This window comes from Thunnus maccoyii, chromosome 18, assembly GCF_910596095.1.
Source record: "Thunnus maccoyii chromosome 18, fThuMac1.1, whole genome shotgun sequence".
NCBI lineage: Eukaryota > Metazoa > Chordata > Actinopteri > Scombriformes > Scombridae > Thunnus > Thunnus maccoyii.
Genome location: NC_056550.1, coordinates 10,001,249 through 10,019,311, shown reverse-complemented (window position 1 = coordinate 10,019,311; position 18,063 = coordinate 10,001,249). Strand labels below are relative to the sequence as shown.

General features: G+C 40.7%; 2 protein-coding genes across 3 annotated transcripts in view; one reads left to right on the top strand and one right to left on the bottom strand.

Moving 5' to 3' along the window:
• Positions 1-8,877, top strand: part of clec16a (C-type lectin domain containing 16A) — a 46,056-nt gene extending 37,179 nt beyond the window's left edge. For both annotated transcript variants that reach the window (XM_042391832.1, XM_042391831.1), the window contains 5 exons: positions 228-379; positions 963-1,167; positions 2,181-2,351; positions 3,608-3,745; positions 5,456-8,877. In XM_042391832.1, coding sequence (XP_042247766.1) covers positions 228-379; positions 963-1,167; positions 2,181-2,351; positions 3,608-3,745; positions 5,456-6,120 — 1,331 coding nt within the window. In that variant the 3' untranslated portion in view covers positions 6,121-8,877. The remainder of the gene's footprint in view (positions 1-227; positions 380-962; positions 1,168-2,180; positions 2,352-3,607; positions 3,746-5,455) is intronic.
• A 5,669-nt stretch (positions 8,878-14,546) lies between these two features.
• On the bottom strand, positions 14,547-16,950 carry socs1a (suppressor of cytokine signaling 1a). Its single transcript, XM_042392874.1, has 2 exons — positions 16,616-16,950; positions 14,547-15,408 (listed from the first exon to the last, which is right to left on the bottom strand). Exon 2 carries the CDS (start codon positions 15,349-15,351, stop codon positions 14,629-14,631), a length of 723 nt encoding a protein of 240 aa, XP_042248808.1. The 5' UTR covers positions 15,352-15,408; positions 16,616-16,950; the 3' UTR covers positions 14,547-14,628.
• Between the last annotated feature and the right edge of the window lie 1,113 nt (positions 16,951-18,063).

The window sequence follows — 18,063 nt, the reverse complement described above, 5'->3', positions numbered from 1 at the left end:
ATGCTAAGGGTGAGGGTTATGGTACAGCCTCACAGAGCAGTTAGCCAGGAGAAGTGCCTCTGTGCCCCCCCAGTGCGAAATCATAGCCCTTTTGCTACAAAAACTAATTGAAACTGCTCACTGTACACAACTAACTGATTATTTTAACCGTAAACAGATCATTCCTGTAAACTTGGAGTCCTGGTATCATTAGTCTCTCTTTACCATCATGTTTATCTTCTTTTCAGATAATAGTGACCTAATAGCTTGTATGGTGGTCAGCAAAGATGGCGGCCAGGCCCAAAGGTTCCTCGCTGTGGATGTCTACCAGATGAGTCTGGTCGAACCAGAAACCAAACGTCTCGGATGGGGTGTAGTCAAGTTTGCCGGCCTCTTGCAAGTAAGAGAAAAGTGGTGTGTGTGTGTGTGTGTGTGTCTGTATGTCATGGCCTTCATATCATTTTCACTGAAGAAATGCTAGAAATATTTAGAGCACATACAGTAACATACTTTACTGTCACTAATGAGTCAGATAGGTTGATGTTGCATTTAATGTTTCTAATTTAATTCATTTTAATTTTAATTTTGTTTAATTTTTACTTTCATTTCTTACATCTGAATTGCAGCAATAATGTTAGAATTTGTACAGTATGATGCAGTGAAACTGATATTGTGAAAGTGTTATTACAAAATGCTTTCTGATGTTAACTGCTCTTTGGGTGTGAATTTGCAAATGTAACTAAGATCAACAGTCATGTCCCATTTATCTGTCTGTCAACTCACTTTCAGTCCATTTGTATTTTTTTCCCACCCTCTTCTTTGCATTTGTTTTTCTTGTCATTGTTTGCCTTTTCACCCTTTCATTCCCACTTTCTCTATTGTCCTCTTTTTTTAACCTCTTTTCATCTATCTCTTGCTGTTTAAACTCTTTAACACTCTCTCCCTCTCTTTTCCCCTTCCTCCCTCCCTCTCTCTGCCACCAGGACATGCAGGTGTCTGGCGTTGAAGATGACAGCAGAGCGTTGAACATCGTCATCCACAAGCCCAGCTCCAACCCCCACGCCAAGCCCCTGCCCATCCTGCAGGCCAACTTCATCTTCGCCGACCACATCCGCTGCATCATTGCCAAGCAGAGGCTAGCTAAAGGTCGCATCCAGGCCAGACGCATGAAGATGCAGAGGATCGCAGGTGAGGAAGCAGGAAGCGCTTCAAGATTTCTGCCTTCACTCATATGTCCAAAATGACCCTTCCTCCTCTCAACTCCGGACAGCAGAGTCACTGCGCTTTATCACTCAGAGGCTAAAAGTGTCTCAGAAGCTACTTGAAAGTACATGGTACAGAAGGCTTTTACAAGAAATCACATGATTCCCTTTACTAAATTTCAAAAATGAAATCAGTGAACTAATCTCTTTATCAAGAGCTTTGTAGTACCAGTCGTTACCCTGAATTAGTCATACTTCTCTTATCATACACATTCATATTATTCACATTCTCCTACCACAATTGATGTGTGTGATCTTAAAGATAAATAAAAGCTTTGAGTAAAAGCATTACCCAAAAGCTTCAAAGTGTCATTTACCATGCATATTTCATCATCCACAGGCCAACACGGCCGTGTGCATTCACAACGAAGAGTAATTAAGGGTGTTTTCAAATCTGCACTTTTTCGGTCCGGTTAAATCGAACTTGCATAGTGGGATGCGGATGAGCGAATTAAACAGTTGCTAACAACTAGCCGGAGAGTGAAACAAGGTCAGACCTGGATTAGTGCATCAGAGGATGTTGTATTTGGCAAGTAGACGTCCTTCAGGACCCTCTTCTTGTAGTCACATTCTTGCTCCTGCCCCAGACACATCTGACCAATGAGTGAAGCTTTTGTTGCTGCCTTTTTGGCTTGCTTGGATTTTTCTCTGTGTGAAAACAAACCGAATCAAAGAGAAAACACACCAAGTTCACCAAGTATTTATTGTGTACTGACACAAGAAGTACCGATGGACATCAGCAACTTGCACTTCTCCCTCTGATGGGCAGATTCTTAGAATTGCATACAAAATTAAAAACAGATATCTGAAATTTTGCCAATGCAGCACAGTCAAGGAGGATGTGAACACTGCCAAAATAGCCACTGAAGTAAAAAAAAAAAAAAAAAAAAAGAAAAAAAGATTCAAAGCAAATAACACAGCTATTGCTTCTGTATGCAGCTCTGTTGGACCTGCCTGTGCAGCCCAGTGCGACGGAGGTGTTGGGTTTTGGCCAGACGACCAACGCTTCACCCAGCGGCCTGCCTTTCCGATTCTATGAGCAGTCAAGACGAGCCCCCAACGACCCCACGGCAAACAGATCAGTCTTTGCCTCCGTCGATAAAGTACCAGGTGACACACACATAAGCGGGATCAAGTCTCCACACATACTGCTTCAGACTATACACTTTCCCTTGAGGAGAGTAGAAACTCATCTTTTTAGACTCCTTTGAAGTTTTAAATATATTTTTTCTTTCCTTCTGTACACTTGCTTTGGAGGTGAGTTGTACAAACAGTCAGAGGCTTCAGAATTAGGAGCAAACAAAACCCACACAGACGCTGTTGTTTCTAAAGTGCTGCTGATGTACTGATCAAGTGATACAGCCAGCACAGACAGTACACAGATGAATAGCGGAAAGCCTTTCATCTAGAATCTGAATGAGCATAATAACATCATAAAACAACGGCAGTAAACAAAGGTCCATGATGTACACACACTGAATCATTTATTAGAATTAGTATTATAATAAATAATAAAGAACATTGGGTAAGTGTGTTAAGACCTTTCCTTTTAAGTCTTAGAGAAAACTTTTTCAGAAAGTTGACCTTCAAACCAATTGTGATGGTATCTGAGCAGTGGAAAGGATTTGTGATTTGATCTTTAGTTAAGAAGTGTAACAGTAATTCAAGACTTGCTGTAGATTAGAGGCTTTGTGTAGACATATGACTCCTGAGGATACAGCAGAAACTCTTCCTCTGATGTTAAATACCTTTTGCTATAGTTCTAATGTCGCCTCATCTGTGCCAGCTAAATCCTTTTCTTCCGGGTTCAAATTACCTGCTGCCTGAATAGGTCTCTTTGTTTGTCTCAGCGAGGAAACTTACTTCCATGGAAATGACTTTGAAATGTGAAGCTCTTGAATTCCAGGCTTCTTCACTGTGAAAATGATTTTCTAAGGCTTTTGAGTCAACATATATTGGATATATTGAAAGCCAAGTTTAAAGTCAACATGTATCTGTGTGTGTTTTGGGTAAACTACAGTAACATTACAAGGCTTAAATTTGTTCAAACAAAGCTGTTTTGAATAAGTTTACAGGTTAATCTCACACTCACACACATACATAAACTGTATCTGACGCACAAGTCTCTTAGGTTACATTGGTGTATGAGTGTCTGTACTGTGTCCACATAAAATCTCTAGACTTAATTTGTGTTCTTTTATATTCATCCTTGTGATGACCCAAAAAAGACAACTGAAAGGCAACAACATTCCTCACCTAAAGTAAGGATGTCAGGGTCAGGAATGATCCTGAAATGACAAAAGCAGTTAACACAAGCGTGTGTGTGTGTTTGTGTGTGTGTTTATGTTCATGTGCGCCGTCCCCAGGGTTTGCGGTGGCTCACTGTGTGTCACAGCACAGTCCCTCTCCCCTCTCCTCACCCTCACCTCCCTCCAGTGGGAGTGGGAGCACAGGAAGATGTGACTCTGTTACTGCAAGCACTATATCAGCTCAGAGCCCCACAGGTAGCACACACATACACACACACACACACACACACACATTCCTTGTTTACAGAAGCACAATCATAAAGAAATAAATATGGTTCATTATAATAGGCAGATTCTGGATCAACACAAACATTTGTGGGAAAAGTAAATAGAGCTAGAGGTGTGGCTAACTCAGAGTACAAGGTGTGACTATGGTACAGCTACACATATACACACACACACACCTGCAAAAACCAGTGGTGTCAGTTGAGTTCTTAGTATATACTGTAAGAAGTATATAGGATCATATATATATATATATATATAGGTGTCTATATGTCCTGTTTTTTGTGTGAACATAAATAACTACATTCTAACCTTCAGAGTACCTGTTAAACTGGTTACAGAGATATCTCAGGGACTCCCGCTACAAAATATTCAAGGCATATTTACACCCAGCTTTGTTTGGAGCACTTTCACTGTTACTGAACTGAATTCAGCTGAACTAAATAACAGCAGGTAAAACTTACGCCTGCTGGAATGATGGTTAAGGAATGTGAATAGATCAAGCATTGAGTGCTGTATTGGTTCCTTATGTTATCAGGTGTTAAACCATTTCTTTTTTTTTTGACATTATTATTTACATATATCATTAAATGTTGCTTAAAAGTCGTCCTGGGTTTGTAAGACCTGCTAAGAAAGCTCTAAGGGTGTCCTCTCATTCAAGTGTTGCATCTGTTCAGGCTTTTTTCCACAGTAGTGAGTGAATACGTATAGACAGTGAGTGTTTCACACACCGGCTCATACCTGAACGGCTTCATAACTGGACCTATCTACTGGAACATCACTGTATGCATGATTTACCTGATGATAAATCATCGTAAAAAAAAGCTTTCATTTTATAACTATAAATTGTCAATCAGCATTTCCACTTAGAAGAGCAGACTAAACCATTGTTTTCAAATCTTGTCAAGCACATTATTTTCTTTACCACTTTTGATTTACATGTTGTCAGCCTCAAAATGCATTGACTTCTAGTGTTACAGACACTAAGAAAAGCTATCAAAGGTGAGGTTTGTTCTGATTTTGTAGCCATGACACTGATCATTGTAAAACAGTTTTGTTGTGTTTTCCATACCGCACCCTCACTCTTACAATGTGAGTATGCGTACGTAGTAGTTGACACTGTAGTACATAGTTAAAGGTGTAGTTCTGTTACTATTAGACGACTGCTGCTGCTGCTTATATGTGTGATAGAAGTGCGGTGTGACCACCCTGCTGTACCTCTTTTAAATTCTGCTTTTAATGACATGCTTGAAACAATCTCAACCTTGTTATAAGGGATCTGCTCATTCTTTGAACAGCGATTAAAATAACAGATGCCAACAATTTAAAAGGAGATTCTTGGAGAACATGCTGTGCTTTGTTACTCAGTCAACCCTCTGTCTGTGTCTGTCCAAATACATGTGTAGCACTTACCCGCATGGATCGAAGTTCTCCTGTTTGTTATAAATCCTGAGAGTTTTAGTGTTGCCGCTTGTTAATAGAATTTATCATAAACTTTTGAGTTACGTTTAAGGCAAAGAATTTCCTCTTAGTACATTTAATTGTACAGAAACATTACATTAACAAAGGAGGAGGAGCATGTGTAGCTTTTTTAAAAAACAATTTCACACCAGGGACACAGTGAGAATCCTTCAAAATGTGTCTTCCATCTCCTTCACTCTCTCCTCTGCTCTTCTTTAGATGATGGCACGTTTTTGGAGCACACACCTCCCTCCTCTTCAGGAGGAGAAGGGGAAGGAGGAGGCGGGGAAGTAACACTGGTCTCCTCTACTCCCTCGACCCCAGCTCCAGCTCACGCCTTGGCCCCGAGCCTCACCCCGGCCTCCCAGCCCACCATCTCCCTCCTCACCGACAGCAACGCCGACACCCTCAGCGTGGAGTCGCTCACGCTGCTGCCCCCTGCCGACTCACCACACCTACACCCCTGTGCCAGCCACATTTCCACAACCCTTCAGAGACCAGACGCTCCCATTGCAGAAGAGGAAGAGGACTATAATGACGAGAAAGAGGGAGATTGGAAAGGAAAACAAAGGGAAGAGGAAGAGCTAAAGGAGGAGGACATCGAGAAGTCTTTGATGGATGAGACAGATGTGACGGTAAAAGAGGAAACCACATCGACAGAGTTGGTCACACCCACTGATGAGGCGCCGCAGGAACCAAAGGGAGGAAACGTGGCAGAAGATGAGGAGCCTGTAGATGAAGACATACCTCTTGGAGCACATAGAGACCGGCCCTCTGCTGCACAGCTGCAAGTAAGAGACAACTCAACAGCTACAGAGTCTGCAGAGAAGACAGATGATACAGAGATACACACTGAAACACCAGACTCGCTTGAACTGGACTAACATTCACGCCCATGCACTTAAACTCATCTCTCTCTCACACACACATATACATACAGAGGACAGTGAAGTGCGATAGTTAAACTATCCAGCTTGGCTGCAGTATATTTTCATGTTGCAACCTGTCGGTAGTGTGTGATGTGAATAGCATAAGAGGCTTTTGGAGGCATCTCAACATTTGTGTTTGCACATGAAGAAAGACTCTTTTTACTCACAGAGAAAAACAGAGGAGGAGACAGACAGATGGCGGAACTCGTGGAAAAGCTCAAAAGCACGTTTTGGGTTCCCCGTGCACTGGAGTGCGTGTGTATGCGAGTGATTTTAGCACGCGCGGGTCAAAGGCGCGCAACCAGCAACATTTTTTTACTCATTCTGATCAATGGTCTGTCAGCTCAGAGACACACACACACACACACATGCTCCACATGCTGCTGCTGCTGTGAGGTTTTCAAAGATCTGTTCTATTTTTGTGTCTTATGTTCACATAACAGTTCACCACTGATGTTTCGCGGTGGTGGTCACTACTATGCTAAACACACACATGCTGTCACACACACACACACACACACAGAGTAAGCTGCACTAGCCTTTTTAACTGCTGCATGTCAGACCTGTTTGCAGTTACTGCCACCTAGAACTGCCACTGGTTAGGCGTGTGCGTATGGTTGCGTATGGTGGGGGTGTGTTCTCCATCTGATTTAGTTCTTATTGTTCCACTAGTAAAGTAATGATCCATTAATTTCCCATTTGCTAATCAATGGCTATCATAAAAAAATGTATGAAATGATCTTGAGCAAGGAGGGAGCAAACTGTGAAAACGTTCATTTAATGGCCATCTTGTTCTCCTGCTAGTTAAACATCTGGATGAATGAATCCATTCAGATGCAACATGAGGTGTGTGAAAGCAGCTGATCGTGATCACAGCCAGCACAGAGTTGGTTTCCATCGTCGTTAATGTCGATCTCTCGGGCTGACAGTTTAGGATGGTTTGCTTGAGTGCAGCGTAACAATGCATTTTCATTTTTAAGATATGCAAGAGTAATCAACAAACTTTGACCTCAGCAGATTGGCTTTTAGTTCAACTTCCATTCCAGATCTTTTAACTTCTTTCCCAAACCCATGAGTGGAATCCTGCAGAGGTAAGATAATGTGTGCTCATTCAGCCCGACCGGCAGAATAGATAATGCGAAAGAGCTGATTGGTGGTGCAGTAGTGATACATAATGCTTAGCGGTTCAGTGAGTAGTAATAGGAACTCAGTCCATGCATTCATTCATTCATTCTATACAATGAGAATTCAAACCTGTGGTAATGCAGGTGTGCCACTGGTTATAAAACATATTGTAAGTTACTGGGATTGTTTCATATGTTTAGGAAATATTTAAAAACTGAACTTTCTTGATTAAACGACAGCCTCATAGTGTGATACAGTTTAATAGAGATCAGTGATGTTAGACAACTTCATAGAGTCACAAGAAACTATTTGAAGTAACGTACGTGTCTTCAGGTCCGCACATCGCCACAACAACACTGGGTTGAATGTATCTGCTGCTTGCCCCTCAGACACTGACCTGAGCTCAGTTTAATTCTCCATATAGAAATCTCTGTATCTGATGTAAGGACTGTAAACCTGACCTGGGGGCAGATTACTTGAAACATTTACTGGTAATCTTTTATGACAGCATTTGGCTCCGTTTTAGAGTTTGACTTGCATTTTTCCTGGGAAGACAACAGCACATAGGTTCCCAGCTACTTCCAAATTAGGATGATTGTGTTCACATAGAATGCTCTCAACGCACTCCTCTAACATTTTTTTTCTGTTTTCATTATATTATTTCATTATATCCTGCTTTTCTTTCCTGAGTAATGGATATCAAAACATAGTTTGAATTATATTTTCATCCCCAATTGAGGCCACAGCTGCGTATAAAACCTGGAAAAATTGCCAACAATAGCCCCAAGAGTCATAACAGGCTGTTCTGAGGTCAGCATCTAGGGGCGAACCCCCTCCTTTAATCAGCTGAATAAAGCTTTACTACTGCAATAATCTTAAGAGCTACTCGATGAAAGGAGAGATGAATGTAACGGACACCTTATCTCTCCAAACAGCTGTGTTATTCAATTGATATGAATGGGGTCAGTGTATTTTATCTTTGATTCATGACTTGATTTCTTAAGAACAAAGCACACTCACTGATTCATTATAACGTAATTCCTCCCCTTTTGTTCACTTCTTCCTCATATTTTCTGCATTCGCGATCCAGCTCATCCTCTCATTTCCTGTGCCATCATCGTAAGTCTTAAGGCTCGATCATTCTTATTTTTAACTCTGTACAGTCGAGTTTGTTAACGAGAAATCAGAGCAATACTCTCTTTTTTTTTCTTTTCTTTTTTTTTTGAGTCTGTCTCTTAGTATTTCCATCTGGCTACTGTATATAGCAGCAGAATGATAGTGATGAAGAGGCTTGGTACAAGGAGCATTTGTAGAGAAGCTAGCGACGGTTTGGAGGAACACGCCGCCATGTTGCCGCCATGTTGTCTTCCAACAGGGCGGCGTGTCACCTGTAACCACTACTGCCAACCTCTACCCAAACATGCCATGACAAGCTTCCATTATTAAGTCTCTGATTGTAGTGTGTGTGTATGTAATATGTTTGTATGCTCTGTAAATGCTTTTGGCTTTTAAACATGTAATTATTGTTAATGAACTGAAACAGAGGAATAAATAAAGACCTGCAATAAATTATTCTACTTAACAACAGTGAGACCGGCGTATGAGGTTTGTTATGTTGTTTCTCATGTCTCGCTCGTGTAAAATCCTGACCTACACTGAGGAAGCTTCAGTTGAACAAACACCCACACAGTGATCTTCAACTGCAGTGTTAAGATGCATCTATCATTACTGTAAAGGAACATCTTGCTTCCTACGCTGCAGCGCTACAACTTGGTTTCAACTTGTGTTTGAAATTGTTTTTTCATGTGTAAAAAATGAACATAATGTCACTGAGCTGAATTCATATTTGTGTGTGTGTGTGTATGTGTGTGTGACGGAAGACTGAGAGCATGACGTTGCCTTTACACTTTCTACCTTTGCGTTGTCTTCCTGTGGCTGCTGCAGGAGCCCTCAGTCACCTTGCGGTCTGTACGTGTTGCTTTTATCGCGGTTCCTCTCTTCAGGGAAGTCTGTGTGTGTGTGCGCAAACATGTGAATGGGTTCCTGGTACTGCAACGATACTGAAATGCTTTGGTGTGTGTGTGTTATTTCTCTGTACCAAACCACAGTCACAGCATCACATTGAAGTTTTGACTGTAGAGATCCAAGACAGATTTAATGATTCTGGTGTGCAGACTTGAACAGCACATCTCCTGCACACCCCTGAGTGTGTTAAGACGGTTTCACAACCTTCAAGTCTGTCTTAAAACAACAGTCAGGTGCCCAGATGAACACTGAAATAGGTTTTCATTCCTTCTGTTCATACTGGCCATTAGAAGATCCCTTCTAGTGATCAGAGCCAAAGTTCACAGTCCTCTTTCTCTGTAAAAATGTATTTAAAAGTTTTATCTGAAGCTTATATGAAGTCAAATCAAGTAGATATCTTTCTTTTTAGTGCCAAGGTCCCTCTTTTTGTTACTATACTTCTGACAGGGAAACAAAGGGAATTTGATGCTAAAAAGACTAAATGTGGCAGGTATCCACATGATATGACTAACTCAGACTGCTGAAGCCTCATATAAGCTTCAGATAAACTCAAATAAATGCATTTTTGGATGAAGTGACTGTGTGGTCACACTGTGGATTTTGGTTCACTTACATTGAAAGCGCATTTGAAAAGGATCTTTTAATACCCAGTATGAACAGGAGGAATGATTACAGCAAGGAAAACCTCTTTCAGTGTTCATCTGGACTGTTGTTTTAAGACACACTTGAAAAAATGTGAACCTATCCTTTAAAACTAGATAGCACTTAAGACAAAATTTACAAATAATAACATACTGTATTTAGGATCCAATTTAATGGCACTGTAGAAGTTTTTTTGGATTACTACAAAATTTAAAGGGTGCTGAGGGACAGGCCCCAAAACATACCCATATTTAAAGCAGTGATTCATACCACTCACATGTCTGCACGGTAAATATGAAGCTAACACAATCAGCTGAAGACTGGAAACAGGGAAACAGCTAGCCTTTTGCTGTCCAAAGGTAACATCTGCCTACCAGCACCTCAAGCTCACTAATTAACATATCAAACTATTATATAAAGACACATCAATACATGAAATCTATTCAGAAGCTGCCTTTTTTGGTAAATCTGTGAAAACTTTTTCTGGTCACTGATCACACTGAACACACTGATCAGTGTTTCCATAAATTTCCTGCAAATCACCCATGCCGTAAATTCTGAGATGTGCTAGTAACAGGAATTAGAGTTGGTAGAAAAAGAAATCCTGTGGAGAAGTCCAAAAATTTAAAGAAACTGATGACTAATGATAGTCTTCCTAGAAATGCATTTCAACATCACTTCTCGATGTGAATCTCTTTATAAGAAACTCAGGAATCAGCATTTGGTCAAAGGAAATTGTCCATGAAAACACAAGCGACCAGTGAGGCTGCCAGAAAGCGGCATAATAAACTGTTCATAAAGCTGTTGAGGTCTATTTTGTTGGAAAATTGCATCACAATGCCAAAAATATAAGTGTCTTTACATCAAGTGTCAAGGTCATTTTTTGAAAGAACATCTCTCTTATATTATTTATCTTGTTGTCCTCAGTATTTTTGTGTGCCACTTTGATGTGGAGATGTCAGTTTATAATTTATTTCTGTATAGCGGTGTGTGTGTGTGTTTAAAGGACAAAAAATTCCAAGTGAAGGATTCTACAGAAATCAGCTGATAAGCGCACAGTCATAGAATACCTCACTTCACCTTTCACTTCTCAAAATAGTCGGGAATGTCCTGAAAACTGAGAAGCTATGAATGAAACTGCCACATATGATTCATTCCTCACCATCCCCCAGCCCCACAAGATTACACACGCAAACTTGTGTTTAAATATCTTATCTCAGTTTCTAGGTAAAGCTTTGAAAACTGAGGCTTGATAACACATACACTTATAAATATTAAGATATTACAACCATCACTTATATATCACTGACTCATGTTCCACTCTGTGTCTTTTTGTGTGTTTGTTCCACCCCTGCTCAACCTCTTCCTCAAGTTGAGATAATTATATCCTCGCACTAGTTAGACTTTACTTGAATCAACCAGTGAGTATTCAGTATGACTCAACACTGTGTGTTTGTTTGTGTGTGTGTGTGTGTGTGTGCTTGTGGCTACATTTGTCTAGACCCAAGAGAATAAAAAGAAATCCCCAAAAAGATCATACAGCCTTATGGTAAGGTTTGGCGTTGGAGTTCTGATTAGGTATGAGGAAAGGGTTGGAGGTAAGGTTAGAAATTAAAAGTACACTACACAGTTGTGAAAAAGTGACACATACTCTCACAAATGTCATGAAACTGCAAAATTAAGACCAGGTTATTCTGCTTTCTAAAGATAATGTCATGTGGAGTCACAGCTCATCTTGTTTGCTTCTAGTTCCCACACATTCTGTGATACATCCTATTAGTACCCAGTTAGATGAGGAGATATCTGATATTTTAAAGTTGCATCTAGCACCCTGGTTATTTTAGCTTAGCATGAAAACTAGCATGACTCCATCTGAGGGTGACAAAAACTGCCATTAATTAACACATTATAACTAGTTTGTTGAATCTGTTCAACCAAAGTGTAAACTAGCGGAGACTAGTTAGCTTACTGGTCTAGCTAAATATAGCTTATGCACTGGACTAGCTAGCTAATTATCTAATTCACCAATTAACAAGCTACTTATAGTCCAGCATACAAGCCCCAAAATGCACAAATTGTTATTTCTATATTGTTTTTTGTACGGATTAATCTTTGTCTATGTGCTAAGCTAAGCTAACTGGCTGCTCATGGCAGCTTTAATATATTTACCATACACACATAAGATTGGTAGCTGGTGTGTTCCATTTGAACTGGGAAGTCAGAATTTCTGAGTACCCAGTTGTAAATTTCAACTGGAACACCCCCTGAATTCGGTTTTCTGACTTGGAAAGTCAGAATAACCTCACCAACCCCACCCCCAAAATCCAAGATGGCTGCTCTGTGAATCAACAGTGAGAAAGCCATAGTAATACACTGTTTATTAGCACAGTGCTAATAAGCAGTGTATTATAGAAGCTTCTATCTCTTGATATTATTTCTTCCTGTGAATGTCAGGTAATAACAGGATGTTTCCAGCAGTAATACCATGAAAACACAGTGACATATGTTCAGTTTTGCACACTGTGAGGAGACCAGAAGGGAAACATGAGAGGGAAGGGCGACCTGCCAGAGTCTGGGAATAAACAGGAAAAAAAAACCCACTGCTATTCTTAAAAAGATACTGGAAAGCCTCACCATTGCTGTTTGTCAGTCTGATACTACTTCTCACAAGCTGGATCCTCTACATTTTAGGTTAGAAATTAAATAATTACTTTTAAATTGATTCACTTAGGAGCTGAACTCTTCAACTGTGGTTCAGACAAGAGGGAAGTTTTATTAACACATGCTGCAACAATTCAGTTTGGTTGAATGCAATGGCTCTGTGTAAGAATGTGTAAGGTGTGTAAGGTTCCTGTTATATCACTGTCCTGTTTGACATACCGGTCATGCACCTTTAAGCATGACTTCAGTCTGAGTTTTACAGATTTCAGCTCGGCTTTGGTCTGATATGACAGTAAGTATGAAAGAAATAGCATGTGCACTCTGTTTCTCATACACATGCACACTCCATGAGTCATACACTCTAACTGGGGATACCCACCCTGGTTCAGGATTGCCACACCCAATACAGAAGTAAGATATTTCAGTCAGTGTGTTGGAAAAAATGACATTGCTTTGTTTCATTGTTTTGACTCCTCGCATGATTTTTCTTGACAGTTCTTTTCACCTGTTATCTTTTTTTTTTCCCATTCTGCTTATTTACATAACTGTTCTAAATATGTGCTACATACAAAAAGTCCATTATTCATAACTAAGATTAAATGCGAGCTGTAAATCTTACCCTGACCTTGATCTAACATGTCTCTGTATAACCACTAACCCCAAAACTTTCCCACTTCCTCCTGAGGAAAATTTTAATGTGCACTGGGTCCTCATTAGGTTCAAAGCACTTGTATGCACAGACACACACACATCCGCATCAGTATGTGTCACCTCTGCCCCTGTTTCTGGTAAGTGTGTGTGTGTCTAAGCGTAACAGTCCATTTACTACAAAAGTAACCCCACCCACCTGTCACTTTACCCTACAGAGATGAATCACTGTGGTGACAGTACTGTACACTACATTGTTACACTTCCTGTCTGCCTGTCTATCCTATTGTCTGCGACATAATGCAGCCAGACTTTGTGATTGTGAAGGTGTGTGTGTTTGTTTGTCCCTCCCCGTCTCTCTCTCCATGCCTACATACTCCAACCACGCCTTCAGTTGGCAAGACTTGCAGAACAAGCATATTACTAAAGACACAATCAAAAAGTAAGCACAAAGTTTAAGTAGTTTAAATACATTGTAGTTTAATAAAATATAATAAAAATAATACAAAAATACAACAAAATATTAATATAGTATAGACAACAGTATTGACTAATTCAGTATTCTGCTTGGCAGATGGTTGAACTAGAGAGATACCTCTAGATACAGTACAGTTTAACACCAGACCTCATGACTCCAATACCATCTGATCTGAACTCACTGGCTTTTAAATGTCAAATAGTATATGAGCCATCAGTGCTGGCAAACATTCATGTGTGATGTAAACATTCAACAGCATTAGAGTATTACAATCTGCTACACAAATAAAACAAATCCTACAGGTGGATGATTTCAACTGAACTCTCCACCATGCCTCCATATTTCTAAGAGCCCCTTGTGTTTTGAAGTCCACTCTGTAGGCATTGTCAATGTCCTTCCACATCCCACTACTAAATATTTTAGGCCCTCTGGAGGTTGCAAACCAGCAACAACAGAGCCTGCAGTTTCCAGGAGAGCAGTCACAGTCAACTCCACCAGTTCTTGTGTCTTTGTAAAAGCTCCATTGTCTCTGTAGTTTTTTCTTAATGCAGCGTTTTCCATCTGTTCACGCTTTCTCAAGGCCAGAAGGTGTTCTGCCTGTATGCAAGTGGAGGCTTGAGAGGTAACGTATGGTGAAATGTCATGCATGGACCCTGTCCACCTGGAGTCAAACTGTGCTTGACTGTGCAGATAATGTCTCTCTTGAAACATTTTGCAGCCTTTCAGCTCGATAGAGAGAGCTGATTTAGTCTGTAACCATGGCGACACACTCTTAACCTCCACCTCATGATGGGCAGGTCTTGTCAAGCGCTCCTGCCTGGTTCTTTGTAAATATTGCTTTCTTGAGATTAATGATAATACTGTCAAAATACCATATGGCAATGTCATAACTTGTAAGGGAATTCCGTCAGAAAGTCTTGGACAATATGGGTGAGTGGCAGCTCTGAGACCCGGCTTGCTCCACCACACAGCTCCATGATGCGCTTCCTGCACAGCTCCTGCAGCGTTGGCTCCCATTTCCTGTATGGAATGCTCAGGCTCTTCTTGGGAGAGTTGATGTAATGCTCCAAGAGGGCAAAGAGCGTCGGGAAGGTGCGCTCGTTGCCCGCCAGTGAGAACTTTTGCCGCTTGTAGTCGATGCGCACGCTGACCGGTCCGCTCTTGGCGTGGTAGGACAATGTGAAGAAGACGTCTTTCTGTCTGCTGTCCCGGATGAGAAAACTGCCCAGAGGAGCGTCCCGCAGCATGCGGTGTGCGTCCTCCACTCCCAGAGGGCCCCAGTAGAAGCCACTGCGCTCGAGCTTGGACGCTGTGTCCGTGATGATCTTGCAGTCCTCCTTGCAGCTGAAGGTCGGGAAATGGGTCAGATACACAGAGGGGACGGTCACTGATCTCGGGTTTGGCGCTGGAGCAGCCCGCCGCTGAAGCTCCTCGGACTCTGTGCGGTGCGGGCTCAGAGGGAGCTCGCGCCTCTGCAGAGATGATGACAGTGACGATGATGAGGACAAGGAAGATGAGGAGGATGATGATGAGGATGATGATGACGATGAAGATGAGCTTGACAAGTGGGTCTTGTCGTTGCCTTCCACTGTGCTGTCGGCTACCATCCTACAGGGGAGAGAGGCCCCAAACCCTCTCCCATCGCTAACCACCACACTGACATCCTGGAAGAGACAAAAAAAGAAAGAGTTATTATCACAACCACTTATTTATTACTATTAAAGCAAATGGCATCATTCTTACAACAGCTTGGTCAAAGTAAAGTCAGGTACGAGTTAAGTTTTCCTGACAGTGGCTGAACACACAGCTTTAAAACCAAGTCTCAGGCAAGGACCATGTAAGGAAGGCTTTGTTGCTCGAAAAGAAGAGAAGTGTGTGTTTGTGTGTGTGTGTGCATAATTAAGTGACTGAGTGTGGGTTAGAAATTCATTCTAGTTTCCATTGAGCGGTACTAAGTTTGATATGACTGGAATGCGGTTTGGCTGATGTCAGCCGCAGCCAGATTACTGTACACTGTCTGTAGACACACACACACACACACACACACACACACACACACACACACACACACAGAGAGAGTTTATGATGCTTATCATGTGTTTTTTTTTTTTTTTGTCATCACTTCTGTCTTAGTGACTAAGATCGAACTTTATGAGGCCATAAAGAAAAATAAATATATATACTTTGTGAACTGAAAGTAGATTTTTGTTTTACATGACTTTTTCAGAATATAAATAGTTTAAAACACTACCCCTGAACCTGGTGGAGTTGACATCTAGCTGCTCATCAGCTGAGTGCAAGTTACACAAGACGTTTCTGTACACACATCAACAGGCTGCTCCTCGGTGTGATTCACCTTTTACCTAAAACTTGTAAAACAAGTTGCTCAAAAGTTGTAATAAATTCCAGGAAAAGGTAATTATTAACAGGTGATGACTTGTGTTGCAATTTGGGGACTTTTTTTTAAAAATCTCAATACCAGGCAATCACAATCACATGTCCAAACCATGTAAATAGACAAAATTTAAATTTAATCATATTTTTGTTTGTTTGTTTGTGTGTGTGTGTTTTAATCGAGGCCATTTACAAGAGTTTATCATTGCTGGATACTCTCCATAGCCTCATAAAGCTCAAATGTTTCCACATCAAACTGTTTGATTCCCACTGCCAGCCGGACAGTGGGAATCAAACAGGATTAAACTGTGAAACCAGCTCCATGATTCAAAAAAAAAAATGGATGCACTCAGTAAATGCTTGAATTACTTGACTACTTCACTTGAATTGCACGGAGCTCACAAAAAAGGCGGCCATGACTATTTAATCCTCCAAAGGAAGAAAAAAACATCCAAGAGTACAGCAGAAAAGTCTTACCGTTTCGCTCTAACAACAGCGGCGGTTTAAAGCTCCGTTTGTCTGTAATCCCAAAGTACAAATGCTGCGATGAGAGCAGTAAATATCCTGCAGGTAATCCGTGTCGCAGCGCAAGGATTAGAGAGAGGACGAGGTGTAACAGCCAGGAGTTTAGAATTTGTCGACCCGCTTTGTTTGGCTGTGATTCCCACCCGTCAAAATCATACTATCATGAGTGTGGTCCGCTACACATTTCTCCCTTTATATTGCCTCTTCTCTGTAGCTCCGCCCGCCGCTTCCTTGAATAGAAAGGCCTTTCTGAGCGGCAACCTAGCACTTCAGATGAAAAAGAAATGAAAGTGAAACTTTCAGCGCTGAGACTGCCCCCCTCTCTCTTTCAGTTCATTTGAAGTCGCCTCAAATTTCTCGAAAACCGCAAAAACCACATGACAGCAAGGCGTTTACAGAAATGCAGGGTGATTCGAGTAATAGCAGTTTTTGTTAAATATTCTCGTTGTAGTGCTTTTAGTGGTCAAGTCTTTTATTCACCAGTGCAGTTTGATTCAGAGATATTATTCAACATGCAAAACATCAGTCATCTTAAAAAAAAAGCACAATATGTTGTCAGGTATGACCTTGAAATGTATTTAATGCCAGTCTCATTTTGCCAGTTTAAGCAGATTTTGCATGAAGATTAAAATTCTTTAACCTTTGCTCACTCAGATAAGTCCCATTTAGATAGTTATCTCTTTTCCAGGAAAGGAAGATCTGGACAAACAGTCACATAGAAATTTCTGGCATGCAGCAGTTATGTACATAATATCAAATCACATAAGGAGGATTTTTTTTTTCCTATTCACAGTAAATATTGAGGGAAAAAAGCAGCTGTGAACAATCAGTTGTTGTTGCAGCTGCTTTACTTCTTCATTTGCTGTTAATAGCATACACACTTCTGCAGAAAAAAAAGAGAAAGAAGTTTCATCCAGCCTTCACATTTGGGGTGATTCATCGCAGAGATGCTGGTATTGTGACAGTCATTTCTCTATTTTGACTTTCAAAACTATTTTAGCAAAGCTACATCAGCCATTTCTGTTGTATTTTTTTTAGTATATAGTCTGAAGTATCAATGACATCATGATTGATCATATAATTACTGTTCCTCTTAAGCTGTGGTTTTATGCTGGTTGTTACATTACTTTGTCGACTACTCAATGGTGATTGGCCAGTTAGTCTCTGAGGTCGCTTATTTCTGAGTCTGTTTTGATTGTTTCTAATTATATATGAAGTGGAGTCAGTTAGTACCAAAATTACATTGCACTGTCCCACAGTAAGGCTTAATTGATGTCGGAAACCTTTCAAATCTCACTTTAACTTTATTCATGTTTTTTGAGCATAAGTGAAACAACATTGACTAGTGATGTAAGACACATTTCAGAAGAGTTCTGAAAATGACATTTAATTATATCTAA